Below are 18,227 nucleotides of genomic sequence, written 5' to 3'. Positions count from 1 at the left end.
TATATACCATACACTTATACTCACTCATTCTTTCAGTACTCTGAGGGACTTTTTAGCAGGCGAATGCCTGCTATTTATCATAAAAGCGGATTACTTTTATATTCATGAAATAAATAAACCCATTAAATGTGTAACCATATTTTAGATAAACAATCTACACTTTGCTGTCTGTGTGCCGCGTTTACCTTCAATCAGGTTACTGGCATTGACTGACTCCTGACACACACCATCACACCCATTTTAAAAAACCACCTTTTAAACCTGTATGGGCGGCGTCAAGGGCAGCGCAATCAGGCAGGTGGACATTTGGACAATTCAATGCTACCTTTTATACCCGGTACTCGAAGAGTAAATATGGTATATTGTACAGGTGCACAAAAGTGGATGTATGTAACGCACAAGAGGAAGCGTTTCCGACCCCATCAACTTTTTATATTTTTGATCAGCATCAATAGCCGAGTCGATATAATCATGTCTGTCTGTCAGTTCGTCCGTTAATGAGCACCTGGAGCCACCAAAATTTGAATCCATATGGCTGGGATATCACACTGTTACAAGTATATTTAAAAATTTCGCCCCGCCCCCTTACGCCCTCACATAAGGCGAAAATCTGCTTTATCCACAATTTTTAAGATAACAAAATTCCGTAGGGAATGACCATAACCATAAGATCACCGAATTGGGATTATTATTGGATCATTATTATAGCCAGAATGAAGAAATGAACTAGCAGTGGTTACCCCTACCCCGTCCAGCAGCTTTGCTTGTGGTTTGCTTTTTGTTGTCATTTCTTCTCGCTCGCACACTCTGCCTCATGCAGTGTGCGTCACTGGGGGAGGGTGGCGAGCTGAAAGGTCGTGTTGGCGGAAGAAGTGAAGTAGATGTAGATGACAGATGTAAACAAATGGGAAAAAGACAGATACATGTACTGACTGATTATCGGGTACCGCGAACGAAGCGTCTCACTCGTCCCTCCTCGTTAATGCTCGGTACTCGATGAGGCAAAGGGGTAGAGAGTGGATGTATGTATGCCCATACCATAAAGTATATATATTCTTGATCAGTATCAATATTAATTCTTGATCAATACGCTCAGCACCCTTCCGCCAACTCAAAGGACAAAAATCTGATACATCCACAATTTTGAAGATAAGAAAAATATATCATTATATGTTGTTATAGCCAGTATGTCCAGTGGATACCCCCACCCCTACCACCAGCTTTGTTTATTATTGATCAGTCTCGCTCGCACGCTTTGCCTCTTGTACGGGGAGGGGGAAAAGCTAAAAAAGCGCGTTTGAGCAAGGCCTGGATAGCATTGCACAAATTGCCAAAATTATTTTCTCCTTTAGGCAAACAAGATTACCAGTCTCCGTGGGGATTGCGGATACGAGTTTGATATGAATCCCCCTATCTCAGCTCGAAATTTTAAGAGTTAGCTTCGAACTGTCTATAAGTTGAGTTGTGAAGTTCTTTATAATATTTCATTTTTTTTAGGGGGCATCACCATGGCTCCTCTGTGTATCACGTTTCGTTCTTTTTGTATGCCATGTTGGGTGCCCTGCTTACAATTATCATCTCGAATCTGGCCACATTTGTTTTTGTTCGTCAGACTTTCAAAGATGGGAATAACCAGCTGCTCGCTCCTTTTGTGCAACGTTATTTGAGGAGGAATAATTATTACTAGTGTGAGGAACTGATGAAGCCAAGTAACGGTTACTAATGTAAACAACAAAGTCTATTAATTTGAAAACTTCGTTTGGAAAAATTATTGTTTCTGTTTCCTCATCTATCTTCCTTTTACCTCTGTATATTTATTTCAAATTATACTTTAAGTTTTAGCTTGCATTTGTTTTAGTATCTTCAAAAATGAACACAAAAAGTTGTATGGCAGGAGAAGAAGATAATACCATACATATATAATTCCTTCTTCTGCCATACAACTGGCTGTCATGGCCAGATATCGACAGAATTCTGTTTTTTTTTGTTATTGCAGATACTCTGCGCTGGAGACCCTCTTGCAGCAGCGACTTGAAGATAGTTCGCTGCGGACAGATGGCGGATAGGATAGAACTGGGCGGTTTGTGGTAGCCTCTTGGCACACAGCACGCTGCCGGCTGATCCTGGACTTTAATGACTGAACATCGGGCTGTACAGAGCGGTTGTTCATGCCCAAGCCTGATAAGGCTCGCTTCGACAGATCAGGCATGCTGACGGCAGGTATTCTAGGGGGCAGGCGTGGCCCGGACGGTGGTCTGGAAGGTGTCCTGGAGAGTGGCGAGGGTTGTCGTGAAAGGAATTCCTCCGGCGTGCAGGCCATGCACATTTCGGTGTGGTTTACGTGGGGATTCTGTTGCTGCCACAACTGATGCTGTAGGGCTCTCTTATTGGACTCTTTTTCATTATCAGTTCCACCTGTGGAACGCTTCTTCTTGCGTTCCCGTTCCAGCTCCTTCTCAGATTCTCGTTCAGCGCGTAGGCGCCGTTTTTCCAACTTGGCTTGATTGAGCGCACGGTAGTGCACGGTTTGGTTGTCGATGAGCATTTGGGTGACAAACTTGAACTGGTTCAAGCTTGTTTCGTTCTGATCGTCAATTTCTGTGGAGTCAGGGAGAAGATTTTGGGCTAATTTATTAAGAATCAAATTACTTACTGGCATTGATGTCGCGGAACATTTTATTAAGCATCTTCTCCTGGTGCATCAACTCCGACGATAGTCGCTCCACCTTGGCAATGGGCTCCTCAAAGCACTTGGCTACCATTTCTGAGACGGCTCCCTGCACCGTCTCCAGCACATTGTCGTGTATAATACTAAAGAAGTCTGCAAAGGATTCCTGCAGCTCACGATTCGGATCGTCGATTACCGCTTCCTGTCGATCGCGACGACGTTCCCTGATCTTGTCATCGCCTGCTGGCTCTCGCTCGTATTTCGTTGGTTCCGCCAAGGACTCCTTGCTGACACACACCACGGCAGGCAGTCGAAATGCCACGTTGCGTCGGAAAACAGTCGGCTTCAGCGCTGAAGGAGGTTTTTGGACAATATTTTTGATACTGCTCGACTTTGGCAGCTTTCGCTTGGAACGCTTGCCATTGCTGCCACCCATATATCCCGGTCCAGCCACGTCCACGTATCGTACTCCGAGTGGGTGTGTTAAATTTCTGTTGAATATTGCTGAAAGCTCCGAAGGCCGGCAACTGCGAGTGTAGAGATCTTTAGGAATGTTTTGTCGCTTGTGTACGTCAAAACCGAGCGGTTTGGTTGATTTGGTAAAGCAGTAATTTGGAAACATGACTTTAACATTAAAAATATTAATATTATTCTGTGTGTGCGGTAGTCAATTTCATCGATTTTTTTAATTCATTTTTCATTAAGTAACTTAATTTTACTGAACTTAATTTATTTTTGAAGGGTAACGCCAAAATAAGTTAAATTTTCTATCGGGTGGGATTTAAATTAGGAAGATTTTTCCAGAGTGGCGCTAGCTTTAAGGTCTTTAATGGTACTCCAGACATCCCGCATCCCTCTACCCATGTGGTTCCATTAAGCCTTTTGTACAGCATTTCAGTCACTATTTTTTATTAACATCTGCTTATAATTTCCTGTAACTCAATAATTCAAAGATGAAAAGTCAAAGAGCGCGTTGACAACTTGCTCGCCTTTCCATGATCCATTTATTGTGATCGTCCTGGTGAACGCAATTGATTGAAAGAATTCATGGATCTGATTTTGGGAAATGAATTGTGGAAAAAGTACGATCCATTATTGCGTTTCCATTGCATTTGGCTAATATCGATAGCTGAAATATTCATAAGCGCACGCAGAAGATAAAGAAAGTAAATAAAGACAAATTATTTTCAAAATCATGATTTCCATGATTTTCATGGAATGATATGATTTGCAAGGGCATATATTTAAGAAAACAGCAAACAAAGAGAAAGACACAAACAAACAAAAATACAATAGCAGATTGTATTTATGTATGTATTTGTATTTACCGATCATGATCGGTGATCAAGTTGTCCTGGTGAATGCGTACAATGCTTTTAAAGCAGCAATAAATTGCGGTAGCACTTACTGGAATTTTCTTCGTTCGCCTTTGTCCAATGAAGCGTCCATGCCCCCGATACAAATGTTGAATGCACTTTTGTATGTAGCAATTTATTTTTTTTCTCAACTGTTAGAGCAGTAAATTTAAACAGGACTTAGCCAGCCACAAGGACAATATATAAACAGGATATTTCTACACAACATTTCATCGCATAAATGTGTACATATATTTGATTCTCTGCTGGAACTTTGCATAACAATCAACGTCGTATCCGTATATATTCTACAATTTATTTATCCAGTTACAATACATAAGAAAACCCTACGCTCGGCCTACAGGCAACCAATATGTTTTCATTGTCTGTTGGAGTTTGTCGCTCAATTTAATTTGATATGTTGACGTCACCAGAGAGACGTCAGGCGAGAGGTCTCGGCACTGCACAGAGACAAATTTTCGCATCATCACAAAAATTATAAATGAAGTGAGTGCAAAAATGAGCCGCAGCCGCAGCCCCCATCATCCATTGTCGTCCTTGTGCCCATTGTTCGGTGGACCGTGCTTAAATGAATGAAAACCTTGAGCAAGGGACAGACACACTCTGGTGATACTCTGAGAATTTTGTAGCCTTTATTATGCTCCTAATAAATAATAAATAAATAAATATTAGCTTAAACGAAATTGACTACAACTTTTTGGTCTATTTAACTATTAGCGTCTACTTATGAATAATATAAATTTTGTTTCAGATACTTGCTCAGGTTCTTGGATGGACCAGTTCATGACTTAGTCCACGTGGGGGCTGGTCTACACATACTACCCAGTGGTCTTGTCTAAATAAAAGATATTCCAAAGTATGGAATTGAGGTGGACTTTAAATAGCCTTAGTTGCTAGTTAGGTCTGAAAAATAATTTTTAGTCTTGAGACTTTCGAGTAAACACATATATCATCAGTCTGTTGAATGGCATACAAATTTGAGAGTTTCTGAAATGAGCTTTTAAGTGTGAAATACTACAGACTAACCTCTCAGAGTTACTCGTAGACTTATTTAAGCTTTAGCTTAGCCTTAATTAAAATGCACAAAAATGCCAGTAAAATAAGTACTATATAATGCAAAATTCCTAATAATAGACTGCACATATATGTATCTAATTATAGATTGCAAATGCAGTATGGTAGCAGTAAGTAGTCGTAAGTTAAAATGTTTTGAAATTCGTAGAGTAGTCTTGGCATACTTATAGGTAAGTACAGTTTAGATTTGGCTTTCACTATGTCTAGAGTACAACTAACGAACTTATTGTCTAAGCCTCTCTCTTGTGCAGCATTCTAGAGAAACTCCGCATCGCAAAAAGATGTGGGCCCGTGAAGCGCAATCGTTGAACGCTTGCGGGTCGTGTGCGCCAGCTATCATACCTCCGACATCGTCGGCACGGTAATCACCTTGCTGGGTCGCTGGCAGATTACCACATGGGCATTCGTCTTGCTGGTGGAGCGGCGTGACACCGTCAAGGATGTGGTCAGCGTACGCATTGAGTCGCAGCTGTTGTGCAGTCGACGACCCACAGTGTGGCATCGATTTTGCTGCGAGTTGTTGCGATATGACTTGCAACAGCAGGTGAACCACTTGAAGGGTGGAAAGCGACTGAAAATGAAGTACATAAGTGCAAAAAAAATTTAATAAATAACAGTACTCGAAAGAATATAACATTTTTTCCAATGCAAACCATACCGACTTTTTCTGATAGACTGAGGGTTTTGACATTTTTAAAGAACTTATAAATACTAAGTTGTCATGTGTCTACTATTTTATGAGAAGGTGCACTAATTGGGCGTCGTTTAAGGTATTGCTCGTCAAAATCTATGGAGAGACGCCCGAGCTAAAATTGTTCAACAAAAATTAACATTTTTCCCAAATATTTCCCAAACGGTATGCAAATAATAACTATGCTTATTACACGCATATGTGCTGCCTACCTCTAAAAAAAAGAGTTAAAAAAATACCAGATTTTAAAAATTCTTTACAAAAAAGATCCGCCATAGAAAAAACAAGAATGCACGTAATCAGTAGGACATCTGTACCTTTGTTGTTTTTTATACCCGGTACTCGAAGAGTAAATAGGGTATATTGTATTTGTGTGGAATAACAGTTGTATGTAACGCGCAGAAGGATCAGCATCAATAGCCGAGTCGATAGAGCCATGTCTGTCTGTCCGTCTGTCCGTCTTTTTTGTCGGCTAGTTCTCAGAGACTATAAGAGATAGAGCTGTATGACTGTAGAGCTGTAGAGCAGACTGCTGTATGCTCACACGGAAACCAGTGTGACAAACCTACAATTTTGAAGATAAAAGAAAACTAAACTAAACTTCCGTAGGGAATGGCCATATCTATCAGATCACCAAATTGGGATCTGATTGGATCAATATTATAGCCACAATGAAGAAATTAATTTCCAGTGGCTAAACACACCCTGTTCCGCAGGTTTTGTTGTTCTTTTTACATTCTCTCATTCACACTCTGCTTCTGCTTCACTCGGCCTCTGCCTCTACCCTCCCCCTGCCGATGACTCCACCGACTTTTAACCCACCCCGTCCCGCAGAATATATTTGTTTTTTTTTTGTGTGTGATCGCTGCCCCTGCCTCTGCCGCGAGTCTGCAGTGTGTGGGTCTAGGGAAGGGCGGCGAGCTAAAAGAGCGTGTTGGTGTGAGAAGTGTTGTAGATGTAGATAACAGTTGAAGAAACAATTTAAAATTTGACAAAACACCGCTAAGGTGCAGATGTAGTACTGAGTGCCGGGTATAAAAATTGTGACGCGTAAGAAGTGTCTCACACGTCCCTTCTCTTTATTTTTCAAATGTTACATATATTCTACATATATCACGCCCTCCCCTAGAGCAGCACACTAAACGAAACAGAGTGGGAATGAGAGAATGTACAAAAAACAAAAAAAAGCTGGTGGACGGGGTAGACGCAGCCACTGAAAATTAATTTCTTCATTCTGGCTTTTTTAGATTTATTTTATCTTCAAAACTGTGTATACAGCAGATCTTCGAGATTTGCGGCGGCGAAAGCTGGCGGAACGATATTTTGAAATACACATGTAACAGTGTGAGCATAATGGATGCAAAATTGTGTGGCTCTAGCTTTAATAGTCTCTGAGATCCAGGCGCTCAACAAAACAGACGTACGGACAGACGGACGGAGAGACGGACATGGCCTTCGACTCGGCTATTGATGCTGATCAAGAATATATATACTTTGTGGGGTCGGAAACGCTTCCTTCTGGGTGTTACATTTTTTCTGCATAAATACAATATACCCTATTTACTCTTCGGGTTTACCCCATATCCTTCATAAAAAGTTGGTCTGGATCGAAGCGGCAAAATCGTGTCGAGTAGTGTAATAGATAATTTAGAAGAAAATGCATAAAGTTTCTTTAGAATATTCTTTAAAAATTTAAAATATATTAAAAGAATATAAAAGTATTAGTTTAGAATATTCCTTTTATATATAAAATATATTAAAAGAATTCGAAGTGGCTTGGGAAGCCACAAGACACATTTCTATCGTAGCTTTAGATCCGATTAAAATATATCCTATTTATCCAAGAAGATCTTACCTCAATGTACGAAACACCTGCGATGAGAACAAACAGTAGATCAGCGGATTGGCCGCTGAATTCAGGGGTGCCAGACTCTGAATGAATGTGGCAATGGCAATGTTTGTCTGCGAGTGTGGTATCTGGCCAAAGACCTGCAGCAAATCAAAGATAATGTACGGCGACCAGCAGAAGATAAACACAAACACAATCGTTAATGTCATCTTAACCGTCTTGACCTTGGCCCGTGGAATGATGCCCCTGGAGCTGGCACGTCGTGCCGGTGCTGCACCAAACCCCACTCGATCTGCAAGCAACAACTCAATTAATTGAACTAATAAATAAGTATGGTATGCTGCATACCTGTGGGCACAAATATTGAGCCCTTGGCCCAAATAGTCTTGACTATAATCGCATAGCATGCGGAAATGATCAATGCTGGAATGGCGAAGAGTGTGACGGACACAAGACTCATGTACACCTGCCAGGCCATCGGAGAGCCTAGTTCTATCCAGCACTGTGGATGCCCCTGGATGAGTTTTTCCTCGTAGAGTACAAGAATGGGCAGCGAGAAGATGGCCGATATGAGCCACGCGCCTGCCACTAAATGACGTGCTCGCTTCCCTATAATGAAATAAAGAATATTACATTTACATTTGTGTGAAAAAGAATAGAAGTCATTTTGGCAATTATAAAAGTTTTGCGTGGAGGGTAAAAACGACTTACACGACTTTGAGAAGTTCATGGGATGCGTTATTGCATCGTATCTGTCAATGCTCATGGCCACCAGCACGTAGGTGGAGGAGTAAGTAACGCACACCTGCGAGAAGCGTATGGCCTTGCAGGCAAGATTGCCCGCACGCCACGAAATCGTGATGCGCCATATAATATCCGTCAGCACGTTGAGCAGACCCACGCAAAGATCTGAATTAAAGTAAAGTAAGTAGGGGGTAAAGTAGGGGGAAAAATGTTAGTGTTCCTATCTCACCTGCCAGTGCCAATTGCTTGATGAAGTAATTCATCCGCGACTTGCGATTCTTGTTGATGAACATCACAAAGAGCACCGCAGAATTGCCCAGCACAATGACGGTGAAGAGAATCCACAGCACCGCAAATTGTTCGGTCTTGAAAAGAAGTATAAACCGAATTTTTTTCATAATTCGTTAAACGCTTATAAACATTTAGTGGTGCCAACACAGTGTTAAGAACGGAAATCACGTATACACATGAGCGCACGATTTTTTATTTATGGCTCTTTAAATAGCCATAAAAATGATAGAGCCAGAGACCTGGTGGGGCACAGGGGTAAGGACCTGGGGCAGGATTTGTCATTTCCGTTTGACGTTTTCAGCTGAGTACTAACAAGCCTAGAACAACAACAGGAAAAGAAAACACCCACAGCTACTCTAACAACACACATACACACAGCTAATCCATCGAACACACCCACAAAAATAAAAATTAACGAGAAGGAACGTTTGGGACGCTTCTTACGCGTCACAACTTTTATACCGGGCACTCAGTACTACATCTGTACGTTAGCGGTTATTTGTCAAATATTACATTATTTCCTCATCTGTCATCTACATCTACAACACTTCTCACGCCAACGCGCTACGTTAGCTCGCCCCTCTTCCCTAGAGCCACACACACACTCGGCAGAGGCAGAGGTAGAGGTAGCGCCCGCACACAAAAATAAACAAGCAGCGGGACGGGATGGGTTAAAAATCGGCAGAGGCAGAGGGACGGCAGAATTAGAGGCCACATAATGCAGAAGCAGAGTGTGAATGAGAGAATGTGCAAAAAACAAATATAAGCTGCGGGACGGGGTGGAAATTTATTTCTTCATTGTGGCTATAATAATGATCCAATCGGCTCATGGTCCGATTTTATGGTCTGATTTTATGGTCCAATTTTATGGTCTCTGAGATCCAGACGCTCAACCAGACGGGCGGAGGGACGGACAGACAGACATGGCTCAATCAACTCGGCTATTGATGCTGTTCTAGAATATATATACTTAATGGGGTAGGAAAAGTTCCCTTCTGTGCGTTACATTCAACCGTTATTCGCATAAATTTAATATACCGTATTTAATCTTCGAGTACCGGGTATAATAAGCATAGTAAAGTAATAAAACAGAACATTTGCTGTCTGCCCTTTCATTATTAAACCGGTACTCGAAGAGTAAATAGGGTATATTTTATTTGTGCGAACAACGGTTGTATGTAATGCACAGAAGGAAGCGTTTCCGACCCCATTAAGTATATATATTCTTGATCGGCATCAATAGCCGATTCGATGGTGCCATGTCTGCCTGTCCGTCCGTCCGTCCGTCTTGTTGAGCGCCTAGTACTCAGAGACTATAAGAGCTAGAGCCACCAAATTTGCATCCGGACTTCTGTATGCTCACACTGTTACAAGTGTATTTAAAAAATTTCACGCCCCCTTCCGCCCCCGCAAAAGGCCGAAAACCTCCCAAATCTACAATTTTGCAGATAAAAGAAAAAATAAAAACGCCATTCCGTAGGGAATGACCATTTCTATCAGATAACCAAATTGGGATCCGATTGGATCATTATTATAGCCATTATTATAGACGACAAAACCTATGCTACTTATTTTTGTGGCTTCTCATACAAGTTCTTGCTTATGTTTTGCAGTGCCTTTTCGTTTGTTTGCTTTTTTTCGGGCGTAAGTGCGAAACTACATATAGAAAGAAAGATAAATGTATTTTGTTACGACTACTTTTTAGACCACTCTGTTGTATGCCACAAACCATCATGTTTCGTAAATTGTAGCATAAATCAACAATTGAACAAACCACGGAACAGGGCCCATCTATTTTTACTGGTGCCAGTCTGGCACCAATTTTTCACTACTAACGCCTGGGTTGCGGCTTATTATTAAATTTGGCTGAATGCTGTTTCTGCCACGCAAATCATTTCTTGCAAGCAAATTTATACAGTTTTTTCTTGCTATGATTTTGTTTCTACACCCAATGACTTGCAGTTTTCTTAAAGCATTTTTCGGCTTTATGTCTTGAAGTGTTTGGTGTGCTCTGACAACACTCGACTACAATTTCCTAACATGACTTTCGTGAAATTGATTGGAATTTATCATATTTCTACTTTAAAAACATTCTATCAATGTTTTTATCGTTGTTTGAAGTGCTACAAGTGCTCAATAAAAAGTTCTCAATAAAAATGTGACTATAAAACACACTTGAACTATTCAATTCCAGAATCGAACACATTTTCTGCAGAAGTTTATTGTAACACAAAAGCATTCTATAACCAGTTATCGACAGTATTCCAAATAAAAGTTGCAAAAGCAACTGAAATGTAATTTAATTTAAACGAGAAGGGACGTGTGACACGCTTCTTACTCGTAACAACTCAGTACTACATCTGCACCTTAGCGGTTATTTGTCAAATTTTACATTTTTTGTTCATCTGTCATCTACATCAACAACACTACTCACGCCAACACGCTCCTTTAGCTCACCACCCTCCCTAAGAGTCACACACTGCAGAGTCAGGGCAGAGATGCGGCAGAGGCAGAGGCAGAGACGTGTCAGAGGCAGAGGCCTCTGACTACACGAAGCAGAGTGTGAATGAGATAATGTGAAAAAAAAAACAACTAAAACTGCTGGACAGGGTGGGTTTAGCCACTGCAAATTAATTTCTTCATTGTGGCCATAATAATGATCCAATCGGATAACAATTTGGTGATCTGATAGATAAGGTAGTTTTCTACGGAATGGCGTCTTTGTTTTTCTTTTATCTTCAAAATTGTAGGTTTGGGAGGCTCATTTTTTAAATACACTTTAAACAGTGTGAGCATACAAATGGATGCAAAATTTGGTGGCTCTAGCTTTTATAGTCTCTGAGTACTAGGCACTCATCAGGACGGACAGACGAACAGACAGATATGGCTCTATCGACTTGTCTATTGATGCTGATCAAGAATATATATACTTTATGGGGTCGGAAACGTTTCCTTATGTGCGTAACATACATAAACTTTTCCCCGAAAAACCAATATACACTATTTAATCTTCGAGTACCGGGTATAATAAAGGGAGGCAGCCAGAAATGGTCTATCATTAAAAAAGTCTTACAGTACTCCGTTTATTACATTTTTACCTCACAGAAAAGTTGTGACGCGTTTTTCTGTGTGTGTGTGTGTCCTTCTATTCAAGTCTTTCCTTGCTTTAAAACTACATTCTTACACTAGTGCGTATAATTTATGAGTGCGGGCCGTATTCGGGAGTGGGCGCCCGACGCGCGCGGTACTGCCGCAAAGCATTGCTTCGCACGCTCGAAGGCTCCTACTCCGTCTCCTGCTTACGCCTTCTCTCCAACACTCTCAGAGTTCGCATCACGCTAGAGGCGCATTACGTTAGAGGCGAACTTTGCGGCGGCATCCCATGCCCTCGGCTCGGCCAGAATGATAGGCAAAAAGGTCTCGGTAGAGATCCTTGAGCCTACTACTGCCTCTAGGGTGTGACGCTCGTGGTCAAACCTGTGGCATTCGAAGAGGACGTGCTGTGCGTCACCAGTCCTCCGTCTCATGGCCGAAGCGCTTGAGGTAGCTGCGAAAGCAGCCGTGTCCACTAAGCGCCAGGGTGAGGTAGAAATCTACCTGGCCGTTCTTCCTCACGATCCAGGCTTGCAGCTTCGGGATGAGGGAATATGTCCAGCGCCCTTTAGATGAACCGTCCCACTGGGTCTGCCATCTACTGATGCTGTTCCTTCTTAGCGGTAGCTTTCAGCTCGGCTCTTGTCGCCTCGCTTCCTCCCTGCACGGCTGTATGGATCTCTTGTTTCTCCCTTTCCAGATCCCTAAGTGGGACTTGCCCGGCGATGACCAGCACTGCGAGCGTATTGTGGTTCCATCGACCTGCACCCTGGCTGTCTCGACCGCTTTCTGGAACAATATGAGCACCGCCTCCGTCTTCTGCGCTGGCAGATCCAAACCAGCGACCGTAAGCCACGAATCAACGGCTCGGACGGCCGCGTTTGCGGACTCTTCCACTTCGGCGAGGTGCTTGGCCACCACCACTAAGGTAACGTCGTCAGCAAACTCCACCATGCTGGTGTTGGCTGACATCGGTAGTTTTAGGCCTCCATCGTACCTGACATTCCAGAGCAGGGGTCCCAAAACGGAGCCCTGTGGAACTCCGGCTGAGACATCGTATGCCCTGGAGCCCAGACTGGTCTCGTACGTCAGCACCCTGTCGCTGAAGTAGCTACGTACTATCCTCTGCAGGTATCCATGGGTGTTGAGACGCTGAAGGGCCTTTAGCTTGTGACTCCAATCGACCGAGTTGAAGACGTTCCTTGTGTCGAGTGTCACCACGAGACATTAGGACCCTCCTCTCCATCTGGAACCATCAGAGGCTTCCTCTGCCGTTTTTAACACCTTGGAGATGGCGTCTATCGTCGACTTCCACTTCCTGAACCCGCTGCACTCAGTCTCGCGGCGATCATCTTCTCAAAAACTTTCCCTATCGTATCCAGGAGGAAGATGGGCCTGTAGGAGGACGCCTCGCCCGGCTGCGTTCCCGGCTTGGACAACAAAAGGAGCCGTTCGCTGGGAACGTATCCTCGTGGAGGCATCTGTGGAACAGACCCGTGATCTCGCTTGGGATCAGCGCTAGTGCCAGATTTGTCGCTCGGTTAGGAATCGCGTCCGGCCATGGTGCATTCTTAGGGTTCAGGTCTCTGCCTGCCTGCACCACCTCTTCCTGCGTGACCTCGCAGATGTCGTCCAGGCTGTTCCCGGGGCTCGGGGATGTTGTTATGGGCCGCCCTTACGGGAACAAGGTCCTAACGATCCCCTCCAACACTACTGTGTCCGTTGGGGCTCTGCTTCCGGCGTTGATGCTTTTAACCACCATCTTGTAGGCGCCTCCCCAGGGGTCCCCCTCTGCGGCGTCGTCGCACAGCTTGAGGAAGCATTATCATTTGCTGTCTCTGATGGCGGTCTTCAACTCCTTCCGCTCGACTTTGTATGCATCGCAGCAGGTTACTAGACGCGGAGTTCCCCTGGCTCGTTGGAGCTGTCTTCTCGCGCTGTGGCAGATTTTGCGGAGCTCGGCGATGTCCTCGTTCCACCAGAAGACTGGGGCATGGTGCTTCCCAAACGCACTTCGCTGGAGCATGCTCTGGTCGCAGGCCGCTTCCACTGCCTCCCCCAGCTGGGTCGCCCACTCGTTGGCTCCTTTAGACTTTGATGCCGTGTTGGGCCGGAGGGCGCTTGCGAAGGCCTGTATCCTCAGCGTGGCCTGCCGGTACGCCTTCCTATGCTGAGTAGGGGCTGCTCTTCCCCGGTCCGGTCCGCCAAACACGCACTCGATGGCCTCGTGGTCGCTAGCGGTGTAGGCGTCGCTGATTCTCCAACTGGAGTTTCTGGCCAACGCGCTTCTGGCGTATGTGAGGTCAATGACTGACCCCATGCCTCCCCTGCTGAACGTTTGTTGGGATACTTCGTTGAGAAGCACCATGTTCAAGGTGACGAAGGCCTCCAGCGCCGTGCGTCCTCCAGCGTTGGTTCGGGAGGACCCCCACTCCTGGGCCCAGGCATTGAAGTAGCCCCCGACCACGACGTCGCTTCGTCCTCGCAGGTCTCCGATCAGCTCGTCGATGATTCGACTGAAGGTCTCGAGCGGGAGGCTGGGCCCCAGATAGCAGCTATAGACCCACTAACCGCCTACTTTGCCTCGGACGAACCCATCGGCGGACTTTATGTCGCAGATCTGGGGCATCTCCACCCCGCATGTCCACAACGCAGCTCTGCCCGAGCGATCTGTGGCCCAGTTGCTGCAGCTGGGAACCCTATAGGGCTCGCTGAGGATTGCCACCTCCGATCCCCGTTCACGCACCGTCTGTTGCAGGAGGTCCTGCGCGGCCCTGCAGTGCTTTAGGTTGAGCTGGATCAACCCCAAGTCTTCCTGCGTTGACCGACCCCGCTGAACGCGGCCGGGCAGCTTTTGCTGCCGGCCTGTTGCCTGGACTCCTTCTTTCCCGCTGACGAGCAAATGAAGCATGGTGGCTCCTTTTTGCAGTCAACGGCTTTGTGCCCCTGCTCGCCGCATTTAATGCAGCAGCCGCTCCTATCTGTTGCACTCCTGTAGCTGCTCGCAATGTGCCCAGGTTCCAGGCATCTGTAGCACCTGGGAAGTCCTCCTCTTTCGCGTTCTTTGCATTACTGCTTTGCCCAGGGAAAAAGGCAACTCCTGGTCACCATGGCCAGCACCTCGCAGTACGTCTTGCCGCCCGCATGCACTACGAACGTGTCAGGGCGTGCGCGGTGCACTGTCCTCATCTTCTTGGCCACTACCCTCCACCCGCTATCATGGTTTCCGAGGCTCTCTTGTTGGCTGGGGGCTTTGTGAGTCGCCTTCTCTTCGTGTGGCTTTATCTGGGCCTTCTTCTGTTGCTTCTTGGGTGCACCTTTGTGACCTGCTGGGCTCGTAAGCGTGGGAGCCTGCTCCCTAACGGGGCCATCGACCCAACAGGCTCGCTTAGCCTTCGCCACGGCTCGGTTTGCGATGCGGCATCCCTCTTCCAGACGGTCGTTGTCTGCTGCTCCTTGTCCGCACTCTGAGTGCTCTGTGCGCATTTCAAGCAGAGGACTACGCCCTCCGCTTCATCCTGCATGTCGCTGCTTCCCGCTGCGGCTGCCTGGTTGGCATCCTGTATGGCCGAATGCAGCTTCTTTATGCTTCTGGTCGACTCGTTTGTATGGTGCGTGCTCTTGTGCAGCATCCTAGACGTAATCTCCTCCAGAAGTCTACACAGCTCCGCTAGGTTCTGCTGACCGGTAGCTTCCTGCGATGCCTTAGACTTATTTGGCGGCGTCGATCTCTGCGAGCTCGACGGGCTTTCGGAGTCCCGAACCTTTTTGGGGTCAACATCAAAACCCTGAACTGCTTCTGGCGTTGTCTGGAGTACCGGTTATCGGATGAGATTGTGTGTGTGTGTGTGTGGTTGCCCTTTTTTTGTTTTGGCAAGTCCTTATACCTTTTCAATTTGGGTTTTCACCTCGAGGAAATTGCTTTTTTGCTGCGAGAACAAAATTAAAAGTGCCAAATTTAATTTCGGCCAAACAAAAATTTCAAGCTATAAGCCGAAAGCGAACATTACAGCTGGGAGGTGAGTATAAACACAAAGTAGACAGAGAGAGACAGACAGAGGAAAAGAAGCCAGCAGCCAGGGTAACCGTAACTCCTCATTAAAAAGGAACTTAACCACGGGGCCAACAAACAAGATGCAACAAAAGCACGCCACCTGTTGCAGCATTAGAAACTTATGCTACTGCCGCTGCCGCAAACTATTATGTTTGAATATTAAGTGCGACAGCCATAACAACAGTTCGAGCTATGCGCTACAAAAAGAGCTAATCAAACAAATAAATTGAAAATGAAACTAACTACGGGAGAGATAAGATAATATTGATGATTTAAGAAGAGGAGGGGAGTTAGCCATGGACATAATTATAATCCGAGCACAAGACCCTAAACGGTTCATGAAAGGCATAATTCGGCATACAAAGTGGAAGGAATAAAGCTAACAGTTGGTGAAATGGGAATCGTAAAGTTTATGCAGCTCAACAAGTCAAGGCTATCTACATCCCCCTTGATCAAGTTGTTCATAAAAATTACACCAAGCATTTTTCTACGACTCGAGGCCACGAAGGCCAAAAAGTCAAAGGTTTGTCTGCACTGATTCAAGACGGTACTGATTTATGTTGTGCTGAGGGCACAATACACATGAGCCGTATTGTAAATCGGACGAACAAGCGAGATACAGAGTTTTCATGGTATAGGGGTCATCAAAGTGGCTTTATTTACCGTGGTAGAAATGTGTTCATAAAACTTGAACTTTAACTCATCAACCAAAGTAATTCCCTAAAGAGAACTACCGCAAAATGTGTTAGGAGCCAGTAAGGGGCTGGAGCGATGAAATTTCATTACTTTGCTTTTCAGGCTAGGCCCGTTAGGAAGAATTTTTTGAAGAAAGAATTTTTTGAAGAGGACTACAAAAGTAGGTGGAAATCCATCTCAAAATATTACGCGGAAACTCTAGAAGGTCAAGATTTTTTGCAAGAAGAGAGTGGTTTAAAGAGTTGAATGCCTTACTGAAATCAGTATTAAGAGCCTTTAATGGTAAAAAGGGTAAACTCTAAAATATTAGTGGTTGTTGTTCGTTCGTATAAATCCGTGCTAAGCTGGAGATATAAGTGATTTGCAGAGATGCTGAAAGTGCGGAGTTAAAATTTTCTCGAACATTTTAGGAATAGCGGATAAATTAGATATACCTCTATAGGTCAGACCTGCTACCTTCCCTATGGAGAGGCATCATAAAAGATTCCTTCCAGGTGGGGGGAAAGCATGAAGAATGGATGGATAGAGTGAGTAGTTTAGCAAAGGTCCCCACAGAGAGCAAGGTTCCACACAAAGTTGTTGCCCCACTTTTATGTGACTCTGCACGGCTTTCTTGGTTTTCGCCTTTAAGCTCACTAAATCGCCCGAGCTGACTAATTTTAAACGCTGCCTGCGAATCGAAAAGTGCAACAACAAAGACAAATGGGTGGCATCAAACCAAAGGCAATGGGAAATTAGTTTCAAGAAAAGGCAGCATTCCATTCTGTTTTTGTTGCAACTGTTGCAGCCGTGGCAGCTGCCGCTTATAAATCAGCAAAAACAGAGAAGAATCATTGCTGGAATAATCTTGTATTTGTGCTATTAATGTAAGGATACCCTGAGAAAATATTTGGGATAAATATACTCTCTTTTTAAATTCGGTACTCGAAGAGTTAATAGGGTATTTTGTATTTGTGCGAATAACGGTTGTATGTAAGGCACAGAATGAAACGTTTCCGACCCCATAAAGTATATATATTCTTGATCAGCATCAATAGCCTAGTCGATAGAGCCATGTCTGTCTGTCCGTCTGTCTGTCCGTCTGTCTGTCCGTCTTGTTGAAAGCCTGGATCTCAGAGGCTATAAAAGCTAGAGCACAAAATGTTGCATCCAGATTTCTATTTGCTCACACTGAAACCCGTGTGTTTCAAAAATGAGCCCCGCCTCCTACCGCCCCCGCGGAATACATTATGTAGGGAATGACCATATCTATCAGATCACCATATTAGGATCCGATTGGACCATTATTATACCCAGAATGAATAAACTAATTTGCAGTGGCTAAGCCCACCCCGTCCCGCAGCTTATATTTGTTTTTTTATTCACATTCTCTCATTCACACTCTGTTTCTGCAGTGTACGGCCTCTGCCTCTGCCATCACTCTGCAGTGTGTGACTCTAGGAAAGGGGGACGTGCAAAAGGAGCGTGTTGGCGTTCTCACGCCATGTAGATGTAGATGACAGATAAAGAAAAAATGTAAAATTTGATAAATAACCCCTAGGGTACAGATGTAGTACTGAGTGCCGGGTATAAAAGTTGTGACGCGTAAGAAGTGTCCCACACGTCCCTTCTCGTTTAGATTAAATTTTAAATCTGTTGGATTTTTATTCTTTGCAAACAAAGGGATCATTGCGCAAAACTTAATTTGTATA

The 18,227-nt window shown here is 44.4% G+C and overlaps 2 protein-coding genes across 2 annotated transcripts in view; both read right to left on the bottom strand.

Moving 5' to 3' along the window:
• Nucleotides 1-1,794: 1,794 nt before the first annotated feature.
• On the bottom strand, nucleotides 1,795-3,371 carry LOC117591093. The gene is made up of 2 exons (XM_034284194.1): nucleotides 2,654-3,371; nucleotides 1,795-2,598 (listed from the first exon to the last, which is right to left on the bottom strand). Exons 1-2 carry the CDS (start codon nucleotides 3,288-3,290, stop codon nucleotides 1,988-1,990), a joined length of 1,248 nt encoding a protein of 415 aa, XP_034140085.1. The 5' UTR covers nucleotides 3,291-3,371; the 3' UTR covers nucleotides 1,795-1,987.
• A 1,220-nt stretch (nucleotides 3,372-4,591) lies between these two features.
• The window catches only part of LOC117591101 (cardioacceleratory peptide receptor), a 58,932-nt gene continuing 45,296 nt past the window's right edge, over nucleotides 4,592-18,227 (bottom strand). Inside the window, exons 3-7 of the mRNA XM_034284203.1 lie at nucleotides 8,632-8,767; nucleotides 8,370-8,567; nucleotides 8,007-8,267; nucleotides 7,665-7,950; nucleotides 4,592-5,689 (exon numbers count right to left, since the gene is read on the bottom strand). Coding sequence (XP_034140094.1) covers nucleotides 5,455-5,689; nucleotides 7,665-7,950; nucleotides 8,007-8,267; nucleotides 8,370-8,567; nucleotides 8,632-8,767 — 1,116 coding nt within the window. The 3' untranslated portion in view covers nucleotides 4,592-5,454. The remainder of the gene's footprint in view (nucleotides 5,690-7,664; nucleotides 7,951-8,006; nucleotides 8,268-8,369; nucleotides 8,568-8,631; nucleotides 8,768-18,227) is intronic.

The sequence above is a fragment of the Drosophila guanche genome, unplaced genomic scaffold (genome assembly GCF_900245975.1).
Source record: "Drosophila guanche unplaced genomic scaffold, DGUA_6, whole genome shotgun sequence".
NCBI lineage: Eukaryota > Metazoa > Arthropoda > Insecta > Diptera > Drosophilidae > Drosophila > Drosophila guanche.
This window is presented reverse-complemented; position numbering and strand designations above follow the sequence as displayed.